This window comes from Eptatretus burgeri, chromosome 2 (genome assembly GCF_056783735.1).
Source record: "Eptatretus burgeri isolate ZD-2024b chromosome 2, Ebu_testis_v1, whole genome shotgun sequence".
Classification (NCBI taxonomy): domain Eukaryota; kingdom Metazoa; phylum Chordata; class Myxini; order Myxiniformes; family Myxinidae; genus Eptatretus; species Eptatretus burgeri.
This window is the reverse complement of record NC_140962.1, coordinates 7399045-7419464: the sequence shown is the minus strand read 5'-3', so window position 1 is coordinate 7419464 and position 20420 is coordinate 7399045. Positions and strand designations below refer to the sequence as shown.

Genomic DNA, 20420 nt, shown 5'->3' with positions numbered 1-20420 from the left:
TGGAGAAAATTGTGAGTTATTTGAAAAAAAGTGCACGGGTGCCAATATGTTTGGCCACGTCTGTACAGTACTCATGTATTTTCTAATTTTGTGCACAAAATAATTTTGCAAGCGAAGTTTAGAAGTGTTTGTGATGGTGAATTATAATTTAGAGTTATTGCAAAAATATAATGCGGATATGACAGTCTGTGACTTATTTACACTCACCATGACTGGTGATTTTTCATTACTAATAGGCCACATTGAAAAGCAATGGAACATCTATTTAAGGATTCCCAATAGCAAAGGATGAAAGTCATTTGTAGTCATGCTGATTGATTTATTGTGAAAGGGACTTTGACACCGGCAGGCAATCTTTTCAAAGGGTGGATCAAAGCCACAGTAACAAATTATTGTTTTGGCCTGGAGCTGGGACAAAGAGCAGCCGAGTCATGCGTACCGACGCAGTGAGGGAACCATGTGATTTGACCCTGCAGGAGTGGTGAATTTTTTTAATTTTTTGGGGGGTTTGAGAAACTCGAAGAGCGGTTGGTGAACCAAGTTGTGGAATCATTCAAGTGGGGAAGGTGTGGTTGGATGTACATGCAACTTAAGCTGAACACATGGCCTGCAGCATTTGTGTTCACTGGACAGCCCCATCACCACGAGAACAGGCCAACTGTGGAGATGCTCCCTGTATGCCATCCGTAGCTCCATCAGACCCAGAAACAAGGCAGGAGTGTTCTATCTTCTTTTTACCCCAGCTGACGCACACCTGGTTTGCAGACAGTGCCATTGCTCAGCCTTCACGAGATGATTCTCCTGCTGTTGGCCATCAGAGTAGGTGATATATTGTGACAGACGTCTCCTCTGAATCACTCCAAGAGGGTGAGATGTCCTGAGGGACCACGGACGCCATCTACAATCCTTAACTCGGGCCGGATCGTTGCGCCTAGAGTGGGTTTACCGTGCTGGTGAGTGATGCGTGGCAGATGGGAAACCGTGCCAGCGACTATGCAGCAATTATTTAATTGGCCCAGTGGACCATCGCCACATGCCACATTGTGTGGGCCACCACTACAATTGTAAACTCGGACCAATCGCCTCTGGAAACTCGATTCGGACCAACCCCAAGCAAGATAAATGAGGACACATTCAAACAATCACAATGGTTGACAAAATTGAACTTTTTTTCTCTCATCAAAGATGTAAACCACACTTTTAGACCAGTTTTGCATGCTGATTCCAAATCTGTTTTTCAGTTTTCTTCGAGCACATCTGCAAATCGAAATCTGCGAGTTAACGTTCCAACTTTATTCATTTTCTAGCACATCTGCGAGTTAACGTTCCAACTTTATTCATTTTCTAGCACATCTGCGAGTTAACGTTCCAACTTTATGAATTTTTCAGTATAATTCCCATAAACGTTATACACACCATACACTTGGGGGAGATTGTTATCTCAGAAAATGGTGGGGTGTGGTTTGGGGGGAGATTGTTATCTCAGAAAATGGTGCGGTGTGGTATGGGGGGAGATTGTTACCTCAGGAAATGATGGGTGTGGTTTGGGGGGAGATTGTTACCTCAGAAAATGGTGAAGGAAATCATGCATGAAATTACAACACAGTAAATAATCAAATATCGTGGGTTCTAATGTCGCAGCTTTCGACCATTCGAGGGTAACCTATTGTGTTCTGATTTAGTTATCCCGGTATTTCATTTCGGCCAATCGTGTTTTTTGAGCTGAGATGAGTCATTGGTCGTGCCCTCCGTGTACGATTACCTCCCATTACGATCCTTTTCTTGTTTCTCGTGCACCGTTAATTGTAGTAATCAGACCAGCATATGGGAACGATGCTAAATTTAATAAGGAATCGTCTTGGGACAGGAAATGACATACGGAGATCTTGTAATACTAGATCTACAAGATCTAGTCGGCACACAACAGTTGATAATGGCGCCCAAACGTAAAACGATGGACAAAATGAATTGTACCAAAAGGCTGAGAAAGGTTATGACAATGTGCGAAGAAATCGAGTTGTTCGATACGTTGGCAAGAGGTGAAAGTACGGCATCTGTGGGTCGTCATTACGGGATCAATGAATCGCCTGTGGTAAAAGAGAGTCAAATATCTGTGCCAGCAGAGCACAAAGGTGTCATTCCAGTCCTGTAATCCTCTTATTGAAAGGATGAAAAAAGTGCTTAATGTTTGGATCGAGGACCAAACAGAAAATATGAATTTAATTGGACTGGAGTACGGGCGAAACCATTGCGGATTTACCCTTTTGAGTGGACTGGTGATGTGGGAGAAATCATTGCGGATTTACCAACGATTCCATGAGGCACCCGGGACCAAGCTGATACAACGGCCATCGCAAGTTCTCCATCCACATCTTTTTTACCTCCACCCTCCCCACTCCAATAGCATCATCATCATCTCCAAGCTAAGTCTTGTGTTTTCTATATACGGTACGAATGCGTACCTAATATGTTTACCCTCACCCACCTCGCTGTTTTGGAATACATTTAAAAGTTAAAAGTGTTGTGTTTTTGTTTATTTTATACCATAGTTATTGTATTTACAGTACATGTATATTTCAGTGTTAACATGCAATATATATATATATATATATATATATATATATATATATATATATATATATATATATATATATATATATATATATATATATATATATATATATATATACACACATACATTTTACATGTTCATTTCTGTGATATGTTTATTTCTGGCTGCCACCCACCTTCCTCTATATTTCCTCGAAGCCCAGGAACCGAACCCCCCTTTTCCCAATGGCCCTTGGTTTTTTGTTTTTTTTGTATACCTTGGTCTAGGCTCGTATGAGAGCAAACACAACTCACAGCAAAGAGGCATGAGACAAGAGGGGCGGGAGTGTAATGGACAAAACGGTGGGGAACAGACACATTAGGTGAACTGTAGAAGGGAGAGGGATGGGGATGGGACGGGGAACATGGCAAAGAGAAGATGGACATTACAGGGACTTTCAGGAAGGAAAGCAGGAGAATTGAAGGAAGTGGGCTTGGGTGGATTATCGGGGGTAGAAAAGATCGAGGATTTGGATGGGGGAAGATAAGAGGTGGTGGTGAACAGCTGTTTTGAAAGCCTGGAGGGAAGAATGGGAAAGAATAGAGTGAGGAAGTTTATTCCAAAGGCGGGAAAAAAGAGGAATGAAAGAGTGAAGATGGGCAGTGATTCGTGATTTTGGTAGTTTTACCAGAAGGGGGTTGTTGGCGGACCTTGAGCGCCCTGTGGAAATGTGGTGGGGACAAATCGCAGAGAGAGCAGGGGGGCAAGGCTGGAGAGGAGTCTGTATAAGACAGAAAGACCACCGACCAACCTGCGGTGATTGAGTGAGAGGCCCAAAGACTCAGCTTCATTGCGGGAGATGCCGATGATCTTAAATGCCCTGGTTTCGACAGCGTGAAGCCGAGAAAGGTGGGAGGCAGGAGCACCAGCCCAGAGGGGAGAGCAGTACTCCATCAGGCTATGGACAAAAGCTTTGTAAGTGGTCAGGAGCTCAAGAGGGCCGAGGAAGGCCCTCGGCCCTCTTGGTTTCCACGATCGTGATTTTTCACTATTGCGGCATTTTCCAGGAACGTAATCCCGGCAATATTTGATGGTTTACTGTGGCTTGACCATGTATAAAGCACATTGAACACACGTATGCATTTTCTATTTTGACTCCGCGAACATGACCGCACGGCAAAACTTGGAACATTCACTTCGTGCCTGTAAACGAAACATGGATCCTGGACATCTGAATGAGCGACGGAAAGAATGAAAAAAAATTTAGAATCAAGGAAGAAAGAAATGAGATGAGTAAGAAACAGCAGCGGGTCTGAAACGCCTCTCCCCTGCCTCACCGAACCTTCGACCGAGCGGTCGTGACCTCGACGAGTACTTGAGTGAACGGGTTTGCAAGCAGGCGTTGCAGTGAAAGTGAGCGGAATCGAACGGCGCGGAGTGCAAGAGACTGCTGAAAATTGGAGATAGAGAAATAATGAGAAATTGAGAGATTATAGAGGTGAAAGGAAAACAGAGAAACGGGGAACTCGTGATGGGGTAGGGGGGGAAACCCTACCTTCTACGTGTGCAATGCATGTTGACCATATTAATACGATGTACCTCACTCGAAACGGAATACTAGAAGATAACTGACTGATATCCATGTGTTTGTGCTTCCATAACCTCGGGGGTGGGAGGGGGGGGAATGCATGTGCACGAACTCAGAAGCCATCAGTTAATTGTCTGTGTTCTTCAGTCAGTCCACGTATTGCAACGTGCAACCTTTACTGCACAAAGTCTTTAATGTATGAGTCAACTTCAGCTTCCTTCCTGGAATTTAAATACCGCTTGATCACCTCTAATTTGGACCAGTATTTCGTGAAGCCTGCCATTCTTCTTTGATTCGAGGTGTTAAATTTTTAAGAGCTAGTTGATTGGATTTGATTGAAGGTTGACTATTTTTACTTTGTTGAATCATTAATAAAGCATTAAAAAAAAATTTTTTTTAATCTCACCACGGTGCATTGTGGAAGGAAGGAGTCTCGTTTATCGGTTAATGGGTTAATTTCCCATCTTAACTGCTCACTTGTTTTGATCATAAACCTGAACCTGTGATCAGGGTATGGTGTCCAAATTGTGGCATGTTTCAATGTGTCCCTTTTCCATTAGGGTGGTGGCTTGGCTTTTGATGCACCACGTGAATGGTGTCAACCGTCCTCTTCTCCCCACTCGTCTCTGTCCCATTACAATACACTGATATATTGTATGCAGCAATTGGATGACAAAGAGAAATGCACTTTTTATGTTTTGTTTCATCATACCCATCCCCACCATGCTTCCCACCAACCCAATTATTGTTATTATTATTATTATTATTATTATTTTTAATCTCATAACTCAACTGCTTTCTGCTTGTAAACTATATAGGACATGTTGCTGTTTTGCCTGAACTGAACGTTAATACTTTGAGAAGGTTTGACTGTTTTCCTTGTTTGATGAGTTAACGGAGCTTTTGGTCCACTGCACTGCAGGAGCTGTTCAAAGTGACGTCAGATTTTGAGGACTCTGATATAGAATCTTTGAGTGCTGACTCGGCTGCCGAGCCCAGCGAAGGAGAGAGTGACAGCTGTGACAGCTGGGAAACTGAGGAAGAGGAGACGTTGGAGGGAAATGGTGGAGATTTACCAAGCTCTGAGGGTGCATTACCTCATTGGATAGGTGTGTGATACCAGTGTCCGCAGCAACATTTGCAGAGACTGGTTTCTGCTGCCACACAGCAAAACTGGTTCCTTAGCATTGTTGTTGATAAGAAGACCAATGCGTTCCTTCTAATCACAATGTGAGTCTGTTCCTTATGCACAGCCTCATCTTTAATGGGTAGACACTCCATATTCAGGATACAGATACAACTTTGTGCGTGAAGCAACTCGGGGGGGGGGGGGGCGCGTTTTGAGGGCACAAATGGAGTTTGAAATTGAAATTGTTTTGAGGGCATGGATCCAGTTTCCACATTTTTAACACCTGATGTTTATGATTTCATTATTCCCGTTGTTTGCGACACCCTATTGGCAAACTACATCGTCCAAAGGCTTGATTTAATCCATAGGAGGATTTTAGGTGCAGACTTGAGGAAAATGTTTATTTTTTTTTCTCCAAAACAAGTGCACAAATAAATGCTTCTTTTTTTTCCATTGATAAGATGCAATGGAATCAATTTTTAGAAACAGAATTTACGTTTTTGGGAAAAAGAAAAGGCACTTTTTTGAAACGGAACATCACCTGCTCCACTTGAGTCTCATGGCCTATTCCAGGCTTGGCTGATCACTCCACCCATCTAGGAGGGCATATGAGATCCGATCACACATGGCCTGTGTTCGCCCCTGCTGATGGCCATTCTTTGGCTGGATTAAGCGGATCTTTTCAGCGTTTACCCCTTTCTTGGAAAATATGAACCGATGTTTCCTTTTGCCTTTTCATTTTATGCTATGATGTTCTCAAAACCCTTTGAGATTGCTCTGGATTTTTTTTCCTCCTTTTTTCGGTGGTCTGAAACACCAGTGACGTTTGACCCGCTACTTCACCGGTAACTGAAAGTATGGTGCATTGCTTCTGTAAATGATGGAAACTGTAAAGTCCACTAATAGTCCAAGAGGACTATTGTACAGGGTGTTCCAAAAAGACCTGGACAACTTTGGCTGTTAATATATTTCGAACCACAAATGATACAACAATACCCTTTGTTTTATATGATACAGAATCTCATGAAGTTTTCTTTATTTTCAGGTCTGGTGGTTTAATGTAAAAGAAACTCCACAGGAGAAAGCTCAGTACGTCAAATGGTTCATCGAGATGAGATCCGCCACAAGTTCAGCGTAATGTCCGTACAAGGTTTGAAAGGAATCCACCATCGTGGACCAGTATCAGAGAGTGGTACAAGAGGTTTAAGGAGACTGGAAGTTGTCAGAAAAATAAAAGTACCGGTCGACCAAGCACAAGTACAGCAGACGTTGAACGAATACGTGAATCATTTCAACGAAGTCCCAGAAAATCAATCCGATGTGCATCCAGAGAACTGGGACTCCCAACCACCACTGTACACAGGATTGTGTATAAAATACTGAAGCTTTATGCCTATAAGGTGCAGATTCTGCAGTAACTCAAACCAAATGACGGACCCAAATGCAAGGTGTTTGCCTTGGAAATGCTCAGTCACATAGAGGATGACGAAGATTACCTGATAAAGGTCATGTTCACAGAGGAAGCTTGCTTTCATGTATCGGGGAAGGTCAACCGACACAGTGGGAGGATCTGGGGCTCTGAAAACCCTCACTTGGTCATTGAACACATACACAACAGTCCAAAGGTCATTGTGTGGTGTGGCCTTCTCCATGACTGCTTCGTGGGTCTGTTTTTATTTGTGGAGGACATGGTGACGTCAACAATTTACATGAACATGTTGGAAGGATTTGCCTTCCCCACAGATTGAAGATCTGCAATCCAATATCGTTTTTCAACAGGACGGCGCTAGGGTCGTTTGAGCCATCCTGAACGAAAAATTTCCAGGTCGATGGATTGGCCGAGATGGACCAACTGCCTGGCCCCCACGATCACCAGACATAAACCCCCTTTTTTTTTTCCTGTGGGGGTTTGTCGAAGATGTTGTCTACAACACCAAGGTGGTAAACCTGCAGGATCTTCCTTCTCGGATCACAGCCGTATGCGCACTGGTGGACGCAAACATGCTGAGGCAAACATGGCAAAAACTCGTGCACCACCTTGATGTCCTGCACGTGACAAATGGAGCTCACATTGAAGTGTATTGATGGTGTGCACAAAACGTTATGAATTTCTGTATCATATAAACCAAAGGGTATCATATCATTTGTGGTTCGATATACATTAACAATCAAAGTTGTCCGGGTCTTTTTGGAACACCCTGTTCAATAGTCCTCTTGGACCATTAATGGACGTTATAGTTTCCCTGCCGTTTACAGTCTGGTAAAATGGAATAAGATGATACTGTGGTTTAAACATCCATAATTAAATATACCACAACTGAATTACCACTTTATTATTTGAAAAAAAAAAATACATCAAGATTTACTGATCTGTTGTGGAAATTTTAACATAATACTGATTGATAGTCATTGTAAATGGTATTTTAATACGTTTTAAATATGACAATTCAAACCACACTAACATTTTCAGAAAAGTCAAAAAATGTGAAAAAGGAAAATCATCACTTTGATGAAATAATTGACACCATGGAACTGTGCAATGCATTCATTATTGACCAAGCTCGAGCATTTTTGACATAAGCTGTTGCTTTTGTCCCACAATTCCATTCTTATTTTGATCACGTAAAGTGAAAAAAAACCCCAAATGCACTGTTTTTGCACTTGACCAACAAGAACGATAACTTTTTCTTCTGCTTTTCAAAAGTTTTTTTTGAAAAACTCTGTCAGGTGCAGGCAAGACCCATGGACTCGGCATCATCACGGGAGATTCCTATAATCGTGAAGGTCTCGGTTTTCACAGCATCAGGCTGAGCAAGGTGTGCCAGCCCTTAGGGGAGAACAGTATTCCATCAAGCTGCAGATGAAAGTCTTGTTGGTGGATAGGAGTTCAGGTGTGCTAAGGAAGGACTTTGTACGATGGAGGATACCCAGTCGACGACTGGCTTTGGAGGTCATCTTTGAAATGTGGTTTGCCCAAGAAAGATCATGGCTGATAGTGAGACCCAGGAGTATGCGTGACTTAACTTCCTCCAGAGGATTGTTATGAAAGTAGATAGGGGGTTTGCCAGATGGTCATTTTAGAGAGAGGTAGTGAGAGTGTGAGATTTGTCAGGATTGAAAGACTTATTCCAAGTGTTTGACCAGCTTATGATTTTTGTTAATGTCTGAAGAGAGGGAAGAGGCTGCATGCAGCCTGCCTGTCTGAAGGGTGAGGGATGTCACAGCAGAGGGTGGAGTCATCAGCAAATGGATTGAGGGGTCATTGTTAATGAAAATCAGGAATAGGACTGGGCCCAGAACCTTGCCTTGGGGTACTCTGACCTTGACATGGAGAGGAGATAAAAGGATTTTGTTGAGAGCCACACATTGGCTACAATTGTGAAGGAAGTCATTAAGCCATGTGTGGAGTTGGCCTTGGATGCCATTAACAGAGAGTTTGGAGAGTGAGGCAGGATGCCAGACTGTATCAAAGGCATGAGATATGTCCAGACAGACCCAGGATTTCATTATTTCCCTTGCTGATCTCATGTCTGACATTGAGGGCCTCCATCCATTGTAGCATGTCCAAGGTAGAGTGACCTTGTCTGAAACCAAATTTATGAGCTGAGATGAGGCTGTTGGAGAAAAGGAAGGATTTCTTATCGACAGCAATGATAGATGACGTGACATTGCTGATGAATGGAAGTAAGCTGAAAGTTCTGTAGTTAAGGAGATGAGTTTTTGCACCTTTTTACGTCATGCAATGACGTTGGCTGATTTCGAAGCAGATAGAAGATGAACTAAGAAAAAAATAACAAGGTGAAAAGGGCAGCGAGAGGATGTGCAAGTCCACCAGAGCAGGTATTTAGGACACGTGAGCCGATGCCATCCGGTCCAGTAGCAGAGTCAGAGTAGAAGGTTCACTTCTCAGGTGCAAAAGACACAGAGTCCATGAGTAGTTATGGCAGTGAAGGATAGGTACCAAGAGTGATGGGTTAGGGACACAAAATTTGGAAGCAAACATAGAATTGAGGCATTTGGCCTTCTCACGAGTGGAGTCTGCGGTGCCATTTCAAGAGAGGGAAGGGGTGGAGGGGGGAGCATACTCCAGAGATGGACTCTGCAAGACACCGCCAGGTTTTAGAGGAGGGAGCCAGGTTTGAAAGTTTATACTTGTGGTTGGATATTTGTTGTTTTCTGGCTCTCCTGAGAGTGGACACACACTTGTTACTTCATTTTGGAATGCACTGTGATTGCCTTCAGTCAGTTTTGCCTTCCAAGAAGAGAAGGCAAGTTGTTTCCAAGCAACTGCCTCACCACAGCAATCATTGCACCATGGAGATGGGATGAATCTGTGCATGACAGAGTCCGGGTTTCTGTGGAAGAATTCCCAGGCTGAGTTAACGCCAAGGGCAGTAGATGTGGGAGACCGGTCCTTAAGAAAGTTGGCTACTTGCAGTCCTTGCTAATCTGTTTTAGTGAACTGCCAGACTCGTCGCCGTTGAGACATCTGTCCGTGAATAGCCAGAGAGATGTTGACTTTCACAAGCATATAATCAGATGACCCACTTGGAGCAGAGGAAGAGCAGGAAATATTTTCGGGAAAGGTTTGTATATATGGGGGGTGCAAGGTAAGGTTTCTTTGTGGGGTGGTGGGGGTGGCGGGGGGTGAAGGGTAGCGGGGTTGTGAGGGTATGGGAGGTGCGGGGGAAAGTTTGAGTGGATGGGGTGATGGGGAAGCATGAGAGGGTGGTGTGAGGAAGGATGCAGAAACGGGTGACATGAAGCTGTGTGGGGGTGGAATGGGGTGGAAGCGAAAGGACATGAAGTGGAGGGATGCTGATTGCAAATTCCCAAATAGGACAAACGGAGATAACAATAATGGGATGGGATAAGATTTTTTTTTGTTGTTGTTGAAGGCACCGAGAAATGTGGTGCTGTATATGCAAGAGGATGGTTGTTGGACCAAGTGTTTAGTTGAACAGACAGTTTGAAAAATAATACCTTTTTTTTTTCTTCCTCTCAGTTGCATCAACACGATTACTCGAGGGGCTCAAGAGTATGACTGTGGACCATCTGCTGTCCAACTCCAGCACGACAGCTGTTGACACCTACTTGGCTACTTCCGCTCAGGCCTCAGAAACATCCCAGAATTTGCCCTCAGTGGCCCCTGCTGCCAGTGTTTCCAAGTTCTGCAATGATGTGAAGCTTTTGAAGAAGACTATGGACTCTCTCAAGACTGAATGTTTCACAGCAGATAATGATGCGCAGCTCAACACACCGGTAAAACATATTTCATACTTCCGATTTTCCTTTTTGAGAGGAGAAAGTTTTTGATCCGGGAGCCCTATCATCCAAAGTTAATCCGGATGCCCTGTGTTTTATCTTAACCTCAAGGTTCCACATACTGAATCCACTGTGAGCAACATAGACGGCAACGCCCCAGTGCTCCGTGAACAAAGTGATGCTGCTCCTGGAGTGGTGCTGATGAGTGCCCAGGGAGAGATTTTCTCAGTGATGGAGTCGGTGCTAGGTGTGTTTTTTTTATTATTTTGCATCATTTTGGCTTTGTACTATTTTGTGCAGTAATGTATGCTGCATCCTGTTTATCTACTTTTTCTTTGATGATTATGCCACTTTCAAATGCTTTCAAACTGTCTTCCATAACCTACTACAAAACTTACTATTGTTTAAAGCCTCACACATACAGCTTTCTAAAATAGCCATGTAGAAGTGAGGTTTCACCTATTTCTTGTTTTTGTTGGTTTCCCTGTGAGCCACAGTTTAGCAGCTGACGATGCTTGTTTGCAATGGGCAGTTCTGTGTCTTTCATGGGCTCTGCTTAACTGCAGACTATAACTACAACAAAAACCGAAAGCACACTTTTAACTCCAAAAGTCATATTTCCTGGCTGCCTAAGTTCTGGTAAGCAGTGTAATCAATGCCTAAATAGGGTAGATGTGTGGCAGGCACCCCTTGTTCGTCAGAACTCTTGCAGCAATTGCCGATGTGAGACGAGCGTTCACGGCCACCATTCGAGTAAAGATGAAGTATTTGACATTCATCTCATGTGGTATAACTTACAAGTTCAATTATTGAGGCTAATCTGCTTTGTCTGAGGAGTGATTTCCAGTTATTGTATGATCATGCATTCTGGCCCTTTAGGTTAGGATGTATTGTTGTGGGCCGGGGTCCGGTGGCGATAAACCACCACTAGCTGGAGCAGTGAAGTCGTCTCCCACCGAACACCCGGAATTTAGGTCGTGACTCTCGGATAAGTCCGAGGGTTCACGGGTCCCTTAGCGGACCGTGGTCTCCAATGTTTTGACGGAGTGGGGTAGGGTTAATTGCCTAATTTCAATATACCTAAGTACCCACGTCCCAACTACCGGGGAAACCCACACCCTCGACGGACCTCGGGCGGAACGGACCGTTTAGTGAGCCCGATCCGGGTGTAAACTGAGCAGGGATTACCAAGATCCGTCGGTCCAAATGAACAATTTACGGCACGAACGGCCTTACTATTTCTCAATACGCACCTTGCTAGGCCAATGAAAGAAACCATGAACAACGAACTGGAACATTTAACACGGAGATTTATTTTACAATCGGCAATAATCGGGAAGGGAGACACAGAGCAAATTTATCACGGATAAAGAAATGTAATTCACAATGTACAAGGCACTTAACAATTCTACTTACAGACGGGGCCCACGGACACACACACACACACACACACACACACACACACACACACACACACACACACACACACACACACACACACACACACACACACACCCACCCAAAAGAAACTGGACCCTGTGGGTCTTTATTCGGTGGAGCCGGGCCGGGGTACCTTCCCGCCTTGTGTGGTCACACCGACTCCAAACCACCACGGTAGGACTCGAACCCACGACCCGAAGTCCACGGCCCACGAACGAGACCAAGCCACCACGACCGCAGACGAAGCCAATCGCCACCAAGACTGCAGACTCTAAGCAGTCTCCACGATCACTCTCTACTCTCTTGAGGCGGGAGGGGTTTCTTTTCTCGCCACTCATCTCCTGATTGGACGGTTCCATCGCGCGATCCGCTGGCCGTCCCTCATTGGACAGGCCCACGGTAGGCGGGGCAACTCTCACCTTTCTGGGGCGGAGTCGGATCTGAGGCGATGGAGGCTCCGCCCACGCCTTCAGCCAAAAACTCGTGGGCAATGGCGACCGGGTTGAGTCAGGGACAGTGCCGTTGTTGTTGTTGTTGTTGTTGTTGTTGTTGTTGTTGTTGTTGTTGTTGTTGTTGTTGTTGTTGTTGTTATAGATGTAACAAACCTGACTATAAAATAACTCACAGTGCACACACGAAATTCCCATTAGACAGAAGGAGGGATTGTAACTATAAACACATACTTATCGAAATAACTAAGCTTAGGGACTGCTGTCTTTGTGCACAAGGCTTCCAGATTCATAACAGTATGTGCTTCAGCCTTCAGGCTGTGGTGCGTGTGTATGCTCATGGGACAGGCTTTGTTGGACTGTGTACTTTGTCCGTTGGGCCAATGTGGATGTCCCAAGCTCTGTTAAAATGTTTGGATTTTCTTTAACCTTCCCCTCCCCACCCCCCCCGAAAAACACACAGCATTGTCAGCTGCTACACTGTGCCTCTACTATGAACTTAATGCAAGGGGAAATCCTGTAGCACCATTGGCGTTTGACTCGCTACTGCAGTGCTTTCAGAAAGTATCCGCACCCCTTGACTTTTTCACAATTTATTGTTACAGCCTGAATTTAAAACGGATTAAATTTAAATTATTTGTCACCAATCTACACAAAATACCACACAGTGACAAAGTGAAAACATGTTTTTAGAAATTTTTACAAGTTAATTAAAAATGAAAAGCTGAAATGTCTTGCGTCAATAAGTATTCTTACAAACTTGGAAATGGGCATGGCGACGACAGGGAAGGGTGGGTCCTGAGTGTGAGGGATTTGGGACACGATATTTGTAAGAAAGAGAGAGAGAATTGAGCCATTCAGGAATCGGAATTCCAAACTTCTGGTTGAAGCAACTAGATGCTCTTCACAGTCACTACGCTCAAGCATTCAACAAACTTATCCATGGGGAGGAGGTAATGGATGAGTGGCTCACAGAAGGTAACACCTTCCTCATCCCAAAATCTGAAGAAACCCAACTACTTTACAAGTATAGACCAATAACTTGTCTCCCAACAACATACAAACTTTTGATGGCAATTATCACAGGAATTATGTACCACTTCCTCGCACAACAAGGAAGCTTAGAGGTAGAACAGAAGGGATGTAAAAGAGATGCTGTGGAACAATAGACCACTTGTGACGAAACAAGACCATACTTGAAAACTGGAAAACCAGAAGAACCAAATTATTCACGGCCTGGGTTGACTATACGAAAAGCTTCTGATTGAGAAAGAAATGGAACATGGGAACAGCACATTGATTTTGCAGCACTTGGAAGGAAAAATTGAAAGACCAGGGATGAAGATACAATGCAGGATCTTTTGGGGTGTCAGCCTTACCCTGCTCCTGGTTTACCTGGCCCTGGACCCACTGAGCAAACTAAATGTACAAGGACACAGATACACCCTAACATGCAATAAAATAACTTTGAAAGAGAAAGAAAAGGTGACACATCTACTGCACATGGTTGATTTAAAACTCTTCTCACCGACTGGCGAACAATTGGCAGAAAAACTCAAATTAGTGAAATATTACTCCAATGGCATTCAAATGGAATTTGGCCACTTTGTGGAAAAAATAGTACTCTGACGTACAAGGTAAACTAACAAAAGCAGACAACAAAAATCGACCTAAATACAACAATACAAGATCTGGACATAGAAGCATCATACCTCTTACAACGCACAGGATGTGTTCCAGAGGAGTGAGCGCTATGTAAAAATAGCGCTCACTATAAAAGGTCGTTTTAACATTGTGCCTATGGAGGTAGGTTCACCGACAGTGTACATATGTAGCACGAATGCGATAGGATGGCTTCATTGGGCATCGGATATCACTATGTACAGATGTTATAGCCGAATTTAATAAATAATTTTTTTTTTATTAATCATATAAAGGCCCGGTCACACCTTGACGTTTTAGCCAGCGATGGCAACGTATTAAAATGTATGTAAAACGCTGGCTTACGTTGAACTTTTGATGTTTTTTTTTAAAGATTCGGACGTATTCATAGCGACTTGGTCTTATGTATAACGCATTGGTAACGGACACAGAACGTTTCGTTGTGTTATAGATAACATACCAACGAATGCTGAACCTGTTGTCGGCCTACACAACCGATGCCCAACGATAGTCTAACTTAGGCATAGCGCGTTGCACGCATCGCCGACGATGTCGTGACGTAGCCTATTAAAAGGCTGACGCACAACGATTCGAATCATAACTGCCGTAGAAATGGAAGTGACAACATCGCGGTCACACCTTGGCGATCTTGCCAGCGTATGCCGACCTAAGAAAAATGTGTCTAAAACGTTGGGGCACGTCAAATACGGTATGAGTAAGTTTGGTATACGTGAGTAGAACACTAAAGTATGCTATCATACGTCGTAGTAAGTAGAGTACGTCAAGAAATTTTAAACATGTTCAAAATTTCATGACGTACTCGGCGTATGACACACGTTCCGCATGCGATGGGGATAAGTTTTACACACGATATGTGGACGCTTACACACGTCCACAAAAGGCTACTTATAAGCTACTCATAAGTCGAAACGCGTCGCGGTAATGTCTTTTTTACGCGAAACTTATTTCTAACTTATGTTTGACGTGCTTTGAACCAATTCTTTACGTAGTCCCAACACACATCGACGTATGTAGACGTATTCCAATGACGTCTTCTGGTCGACAAAAAAAAAAAATGAACGTGTTTCTAGCTTACAACTACCATATAAAGACGTGTTCCCAGCGGTTTTGGGAATTGGTATATAAAAATGCTGCTCATAAAAGGGGAACCCAACAGTGTTTTAGAGTCCTTTTTGAGTCGATGTCCATGTCAGCAGTATCAGTATTAGTATTAGTATTAGTATTAGTAGTAGTTTGTTCATGTTGGCAGTAGTAGGTGAGTGTGAGGGGGAGGGTGTGGGTTATGATGGATCGTCCTTGCGTCCGCGTGTCCACGGGTAGGAGACATCTTTTCACCATTGTTCGAAGTTCTTCGCGGCTAATTTTTTATGGGGCTTTTTCAACAATGAGCTATAGCTTGTTTTTACGATTTAGGTCTATTCATAACGGGTTGGACAAATGCACAATGAACTAATAATGTGCATAGAGCGCTTTGATTACTTATAGATACGATATACCAACGAATAATTATGGTGAAGCTGGCGTTCACAAACTATGCCCAACGATAGCCTAACTTATCCATATCGTGCGGCAGTTTATCTTTGCTGGTGACGTAGGGTTTGCTATTCATAGGCTGCCACTCAACGATTTAAATGGCTGCATCTCCACTATTGAAAGTAGACGCTTGCGCTCAACAATTGGATTTTTTTTACACTCAACGACTTTTAAACGGTACCACTCAGCTATTTTCATTGTTTACAATGAACGATTTAAATTGCTGTCACTCGCCTTTGTTTTTTGACGCTGGCGCTCGGAAATTTTAATCGTTTCTATTGAACGTGCTAAATCGCTCAAACCCCACTATTGAAAGTAGACGCTTGCGCTCAACAATTGGATTTTTTTTACACTCAACGACTTTCAAACGGTACCACTCAACTATTTTCATTGTTTACAATGAACGATTTAAATTGCTGTCACTCGCCTTTGTTTTTTGACGCTGGGGTTTTGAAATTTGAAGCGTTTCTTCTGAACGTGTCAAAACGCACAAACTCGACTATTTTAAATAGACGCTGCCGATGGACAATTGGAATCATAGCCAAGCTAGACATCGAAGTGTGAACATCCTCGTCATGCCGAAGAAAAGTTTGAAGAATGCTGCAAATAAGTGTCCTGGCCGTGGCCGTGGGCGCTGACGCAAGGACGATCCATTATACCGACGTCTTTCAGCCTATGAGTAACTTCAAAGTAACGTCTGTCGATGTGTGGCAACGATCGCGTAACGTGCCAACAACACGTTAATCATAGGTTAGAAATAAGTTTCGGGTACGCTAAACATTACCTCGGCGTGTCTCAACTTATGATTAACTTACAAGTAGCATGTGTTGACGTCTGTCAACGATCGCAGACCGTGCATACAACTTGTGGCCAGCGTAGCGGAACGTACGAGTCATACGCCAGCATACGTCGTGAAATTTCAAGCATGAAAAAATTTGAGGACAACCAAAAAGTACAACGTTTAAAGCCAGCGTACAACGATGTATGGCAGTGTTTTTCAGCGTGCTCTCAATGTTATCAAAACTTACCCATAACGTATTCAACGTGTGCCAGCGTTTTAGAAAAAAAATTCAAAAATCGGCATACGTTGGCTAAAACGTCAAGGTGTGACCGGGCCTTAACATAACATGATAACATTAAAACCAAAATTTACCAAAAACAACACTTACCAGTGAATGTTGGCGGAGTTTGTTTGGTGTTTCCCAGCGCTACCGGTGGGAGACAAGGGAGACAACAAGGGAACGGTAGGAGACAAGGGTTACGTGCTATGGGAAGTTGGACCAGGCTGTGGCTCATTGTTGAGGATGGTTTTAATGGTAGAAGTGGCCAAATCAAGCAACCGACCAACATCTGCCTGATGCTCATCCGCCTCCATTCTCCTTAGTACCTGCATCTTCACGTCTATGTTGATGCTTTTCCTAGTTAACTTGGGTAGCACATAATAGCACATCATTGGCGCTCATAGTGTTACGAATCTGGAAACCATTCGCCTTCACACATACAGTTGACCCAAAGTTTAGTTATTTTGTTAAGTATATGTGGATAGTTAGAATCTCTCCTCTATGTCTAATGGGAATTTCATGTGTGTGCTGCGAGTTTCTTTCTAGTTAGTCTTCTGCATTAAATCCCCCTCCACTACTTCAGCGTCATTCCGCACATGTTCGAGGCCACGGACATTGGCAGGGGTGAGATCACCTCAGGGCCAACTCCGCCCCAGCCACATGGAATGTTCCCCTCGTCCAATCGGGGGTGAGGTCACCTCAGAGCTGACCCCGCCCCAGCCAAATGGAATGTTCACCTTGTCCAATGAGGGGAGGACACCGATCGCCCGACGCCCCCCGACTAATCCGGAGGCGAGTTACCTCAGAGCGGATCCCTCCACCCGCCCGGGGGAGGGATAAGAAGGGTGGTGAGCTGTCTCAGCAGCGGTCTTTTTCAGGGTTCCTTGGTGGTCGGTGGTCGTGTTGGTGCTCGTGGTGGTGGTGGTGGTGGTCGTGGCGGAGGTGTTTCGTGGTGCTCGTCTCGTCGATCGCCGTTCATGGCAGCCAGGATCGTGGGCTCGTTGGATTCTGGGTCGTGGGTTCGAGTCCCACCGTGGTGGGTTGTGTTGGAGCGCTCGAGCTGGGGATCCCAGTTCCCGTCCATGGACTCCGAGCTCCACAAGTCTGAGTCAGTAAAACCGCAAGAGGCGGCCAGATACCCGGCCAGACTCTGACTCTCAGCTCGCCTTCCTTCCCAAGCTGAAGGGCCGAATAAAGACCCACGATGTCCATTTGTTTTTGGGTGTTTGTGTCTGTCTGTGGCCAGTCTGATAAGTAGAAATCGTTTTAGTGATTTCCATTGTACATTTGCCTCCATCGATATTCATGATTAAGTCTGCTCTGTGTTTCCCTCCCTATTACCTTGTAAATAAATAACTGTTAAATTTTCCAGTTCGTTGTCTGTGCTTTCTTTCATTTATCCAGTATGGTTCGGGCTTGAGAATTAGGGAGGCCGATTGTGCCCTAAATTGTCATTTGGACCGGCGCGGCTTTGGTAATTCCCGCTCGGTTACGCCGGATCCGAGTCAGTAGCAGCGACTCGATTTGGACAAAGCCGGCCGAGGGTGTGGCTTACCCGGTAGCTCGACCACGCGGATACTTAGGTAAATTGGAATCAGACAAAAAGACCCTAACCGCGCGGTCGAAATATTGGCATCCACAGTCCTTTAAGCGACCCGTCGACTGCGGAGTTATCCGGAGTGACGACCTTCAATTCCGGGTGTTCGGAGGGGAGACGGCCCAACTGCTCCGTCTAGCGGTCGTTCCTCGCCCCCGAACCCGGCACTACAACAATAGCACATCACTCGCAGGCTGTTGTCCAGACATGATGGGTAATATTGTCAGTAAACGCATGTAAGGAGTAAAAATAACTATTGTATATGATCATACCAAAACCAAACAATCGAGCTTTGGCAAGAAAGAGAAATGTGAGGAGGCGCTCGCTTGTTGGCCGAGAGTACTTTAATCTCATTGGCTCATTAAGAGGGCGTAGCAGCATTTGCGTTTCCTTGGTACATACTGTACAGTACTTGTAGGCCATTTGATTGTTTATGTCTCATTTATTTATTTTTTTTGCATTTTTCTTTCGTTTATTTTTTAATTAAAATTTTTCTTTGAGCCTAATGTGAAACGGCATTTTAAGAGGAAGCGCTATAAGAGGTATGATGGTATGTCACAAAGAAATGTGCGAAGCAATTACCAAAGAATACCTTCATGGGACGAGACTGATCCTGAAAACGTATCTCTCTCCAAGAAACAAAGTCAAAGCCACAAACCAATTTACAGTACCAGTGTTTCAATACAGCTGTGGAATTATAAACTGGGCACAAGCGGACATGAACAAACTCCATATCAAAACAAAGAAACTGCTCACCATCCACAAAATGTTCTACAAAAATCGACCCATCCCGAGAAGGAAGAAGGACAACAACCGAGACAATAAGGAGGTAGTGGCCTGATGGAACTCGACGAAGTGCACAGAATGACAACTGTAGGATAAGCTGAGTACGTGAAAAGTTCAACAGACTACCGAATCCACTTTGTATGTAAACCCTTGGACAACAAGCTCGAAAAAGGTATCCATTTAACCCGTCTTGCAAAGAATTTCCAAAGACAGGTGTGAATAGAAGATGTTGCACACAAAACTGAAACAGCAACAAATACAGCCCCAACGATTGCAAAAATGACAAAAGAAAAATAAAAAGCAAGATATAAACAGACATCGAGTAGGCAGACTTCTGGGAAAATGATAAAAGAGCAGATAGCTGTAAAAAAAGAAAAAAAAAATTTGGACAGATTGGGCATCGACAAAGAAGGATCATTGGAAGAGCTAAGAAGAGGTCAGCTCAACTGGGATGGAGAACAAATTATAATATATGTCCAAAACCAAGGATACTACACCAATGACTTTAAGAAAATGGTGGGACTAAGTCAATTCGAAAAGTGTAGGTTTTGCAAGGTCGAAACAGAAAGAATGAGTCACTTTCTTTCGGGATGTAAAAGAACTCAACTCAGAACAGCTGTACACAGAAAGGCACAACAGATTGTGTGGAGTAATCCACCAACACGGGCATAAAAGCAAGGTTATGAATGAAAAGGACGAGGGAAGGAAACAGAGTAGCCTACAAGTAAGAGGGTTGGGTTTTTGAGGTATAAAATATCATGTGTTGGGATGGGAGATGTCATGAGATGGTGTTGCACCACCTGCTTGAAACCCTTGACAGAAGAGTGCAATTGAACTGCTTCAGGAAGGCAGCCCCTTAAATTGAAGAAAATGTGAACAAAAGAGTGGAGGTGTGCAGGCAATAATCCAAGCTCTGTGCATGTGATTCACACACAGCACTTTACAATTTTATACATCTCCATATGCATAAAGTCAGTATTTTGGAGGGAAGAGAAGCGAATAAGTGACAGTATTACCATTGACTAAACGGTAAAAGCTAATGCTTGCAGACCATTATTTAAGTGTACCGGTAGTCGACATCTACAGTCAAATCTTAAAAAGTAACATGCTCTCTTAAAGTTTGGAAATGTTTAATTTGAGGACTTCATTGTCAAGCAATACATCCGCTTTATTACCATAAGCAGGGCATAAACTCCAATATCTGTGTGTTCAATGGGTTTTTTTTGAACCTTGTTTTAATGACGCAGGTTTTTGTTTTGTAAAAAGCAAACTTTTATTTCATTATTCCAATGTAAACACATTTTGGAGTTTAACTTGGTTAACCCTTTTGTACTCTCC

At 43.8% G+C, this 20420-nt stretch overlaps 1 protein-coding gene across 2 annotated transcripts in view; it reads left to right on the top strand.

Annotated features, from left to right (window-relative positions):
- Positions 1-20420, top strand: part of UBE2O (ubiquitin conjugating enzyme E2 O) — a 103310-nt gene that overhangs the window by 76209 nt on the left and 6681 nt on the right. For both annotated transcript variants that reach the window (XM_085861915.1, XM_085861905.1), the window contains exons 14-16: positions 5062-5248; positions 10274-10530; positions 10645-10780. In XM_085861915.1, coding sequence (XP_085718041.1) covers positions 5062-5248; positions 10274-10530; positions 10645-10780 — 580 coding nt within the window. The remainder of the gene's footprint in view (positions 1-5061; positions 5249-10273; positions 10531-10644; positions 10781-20420) is intronic.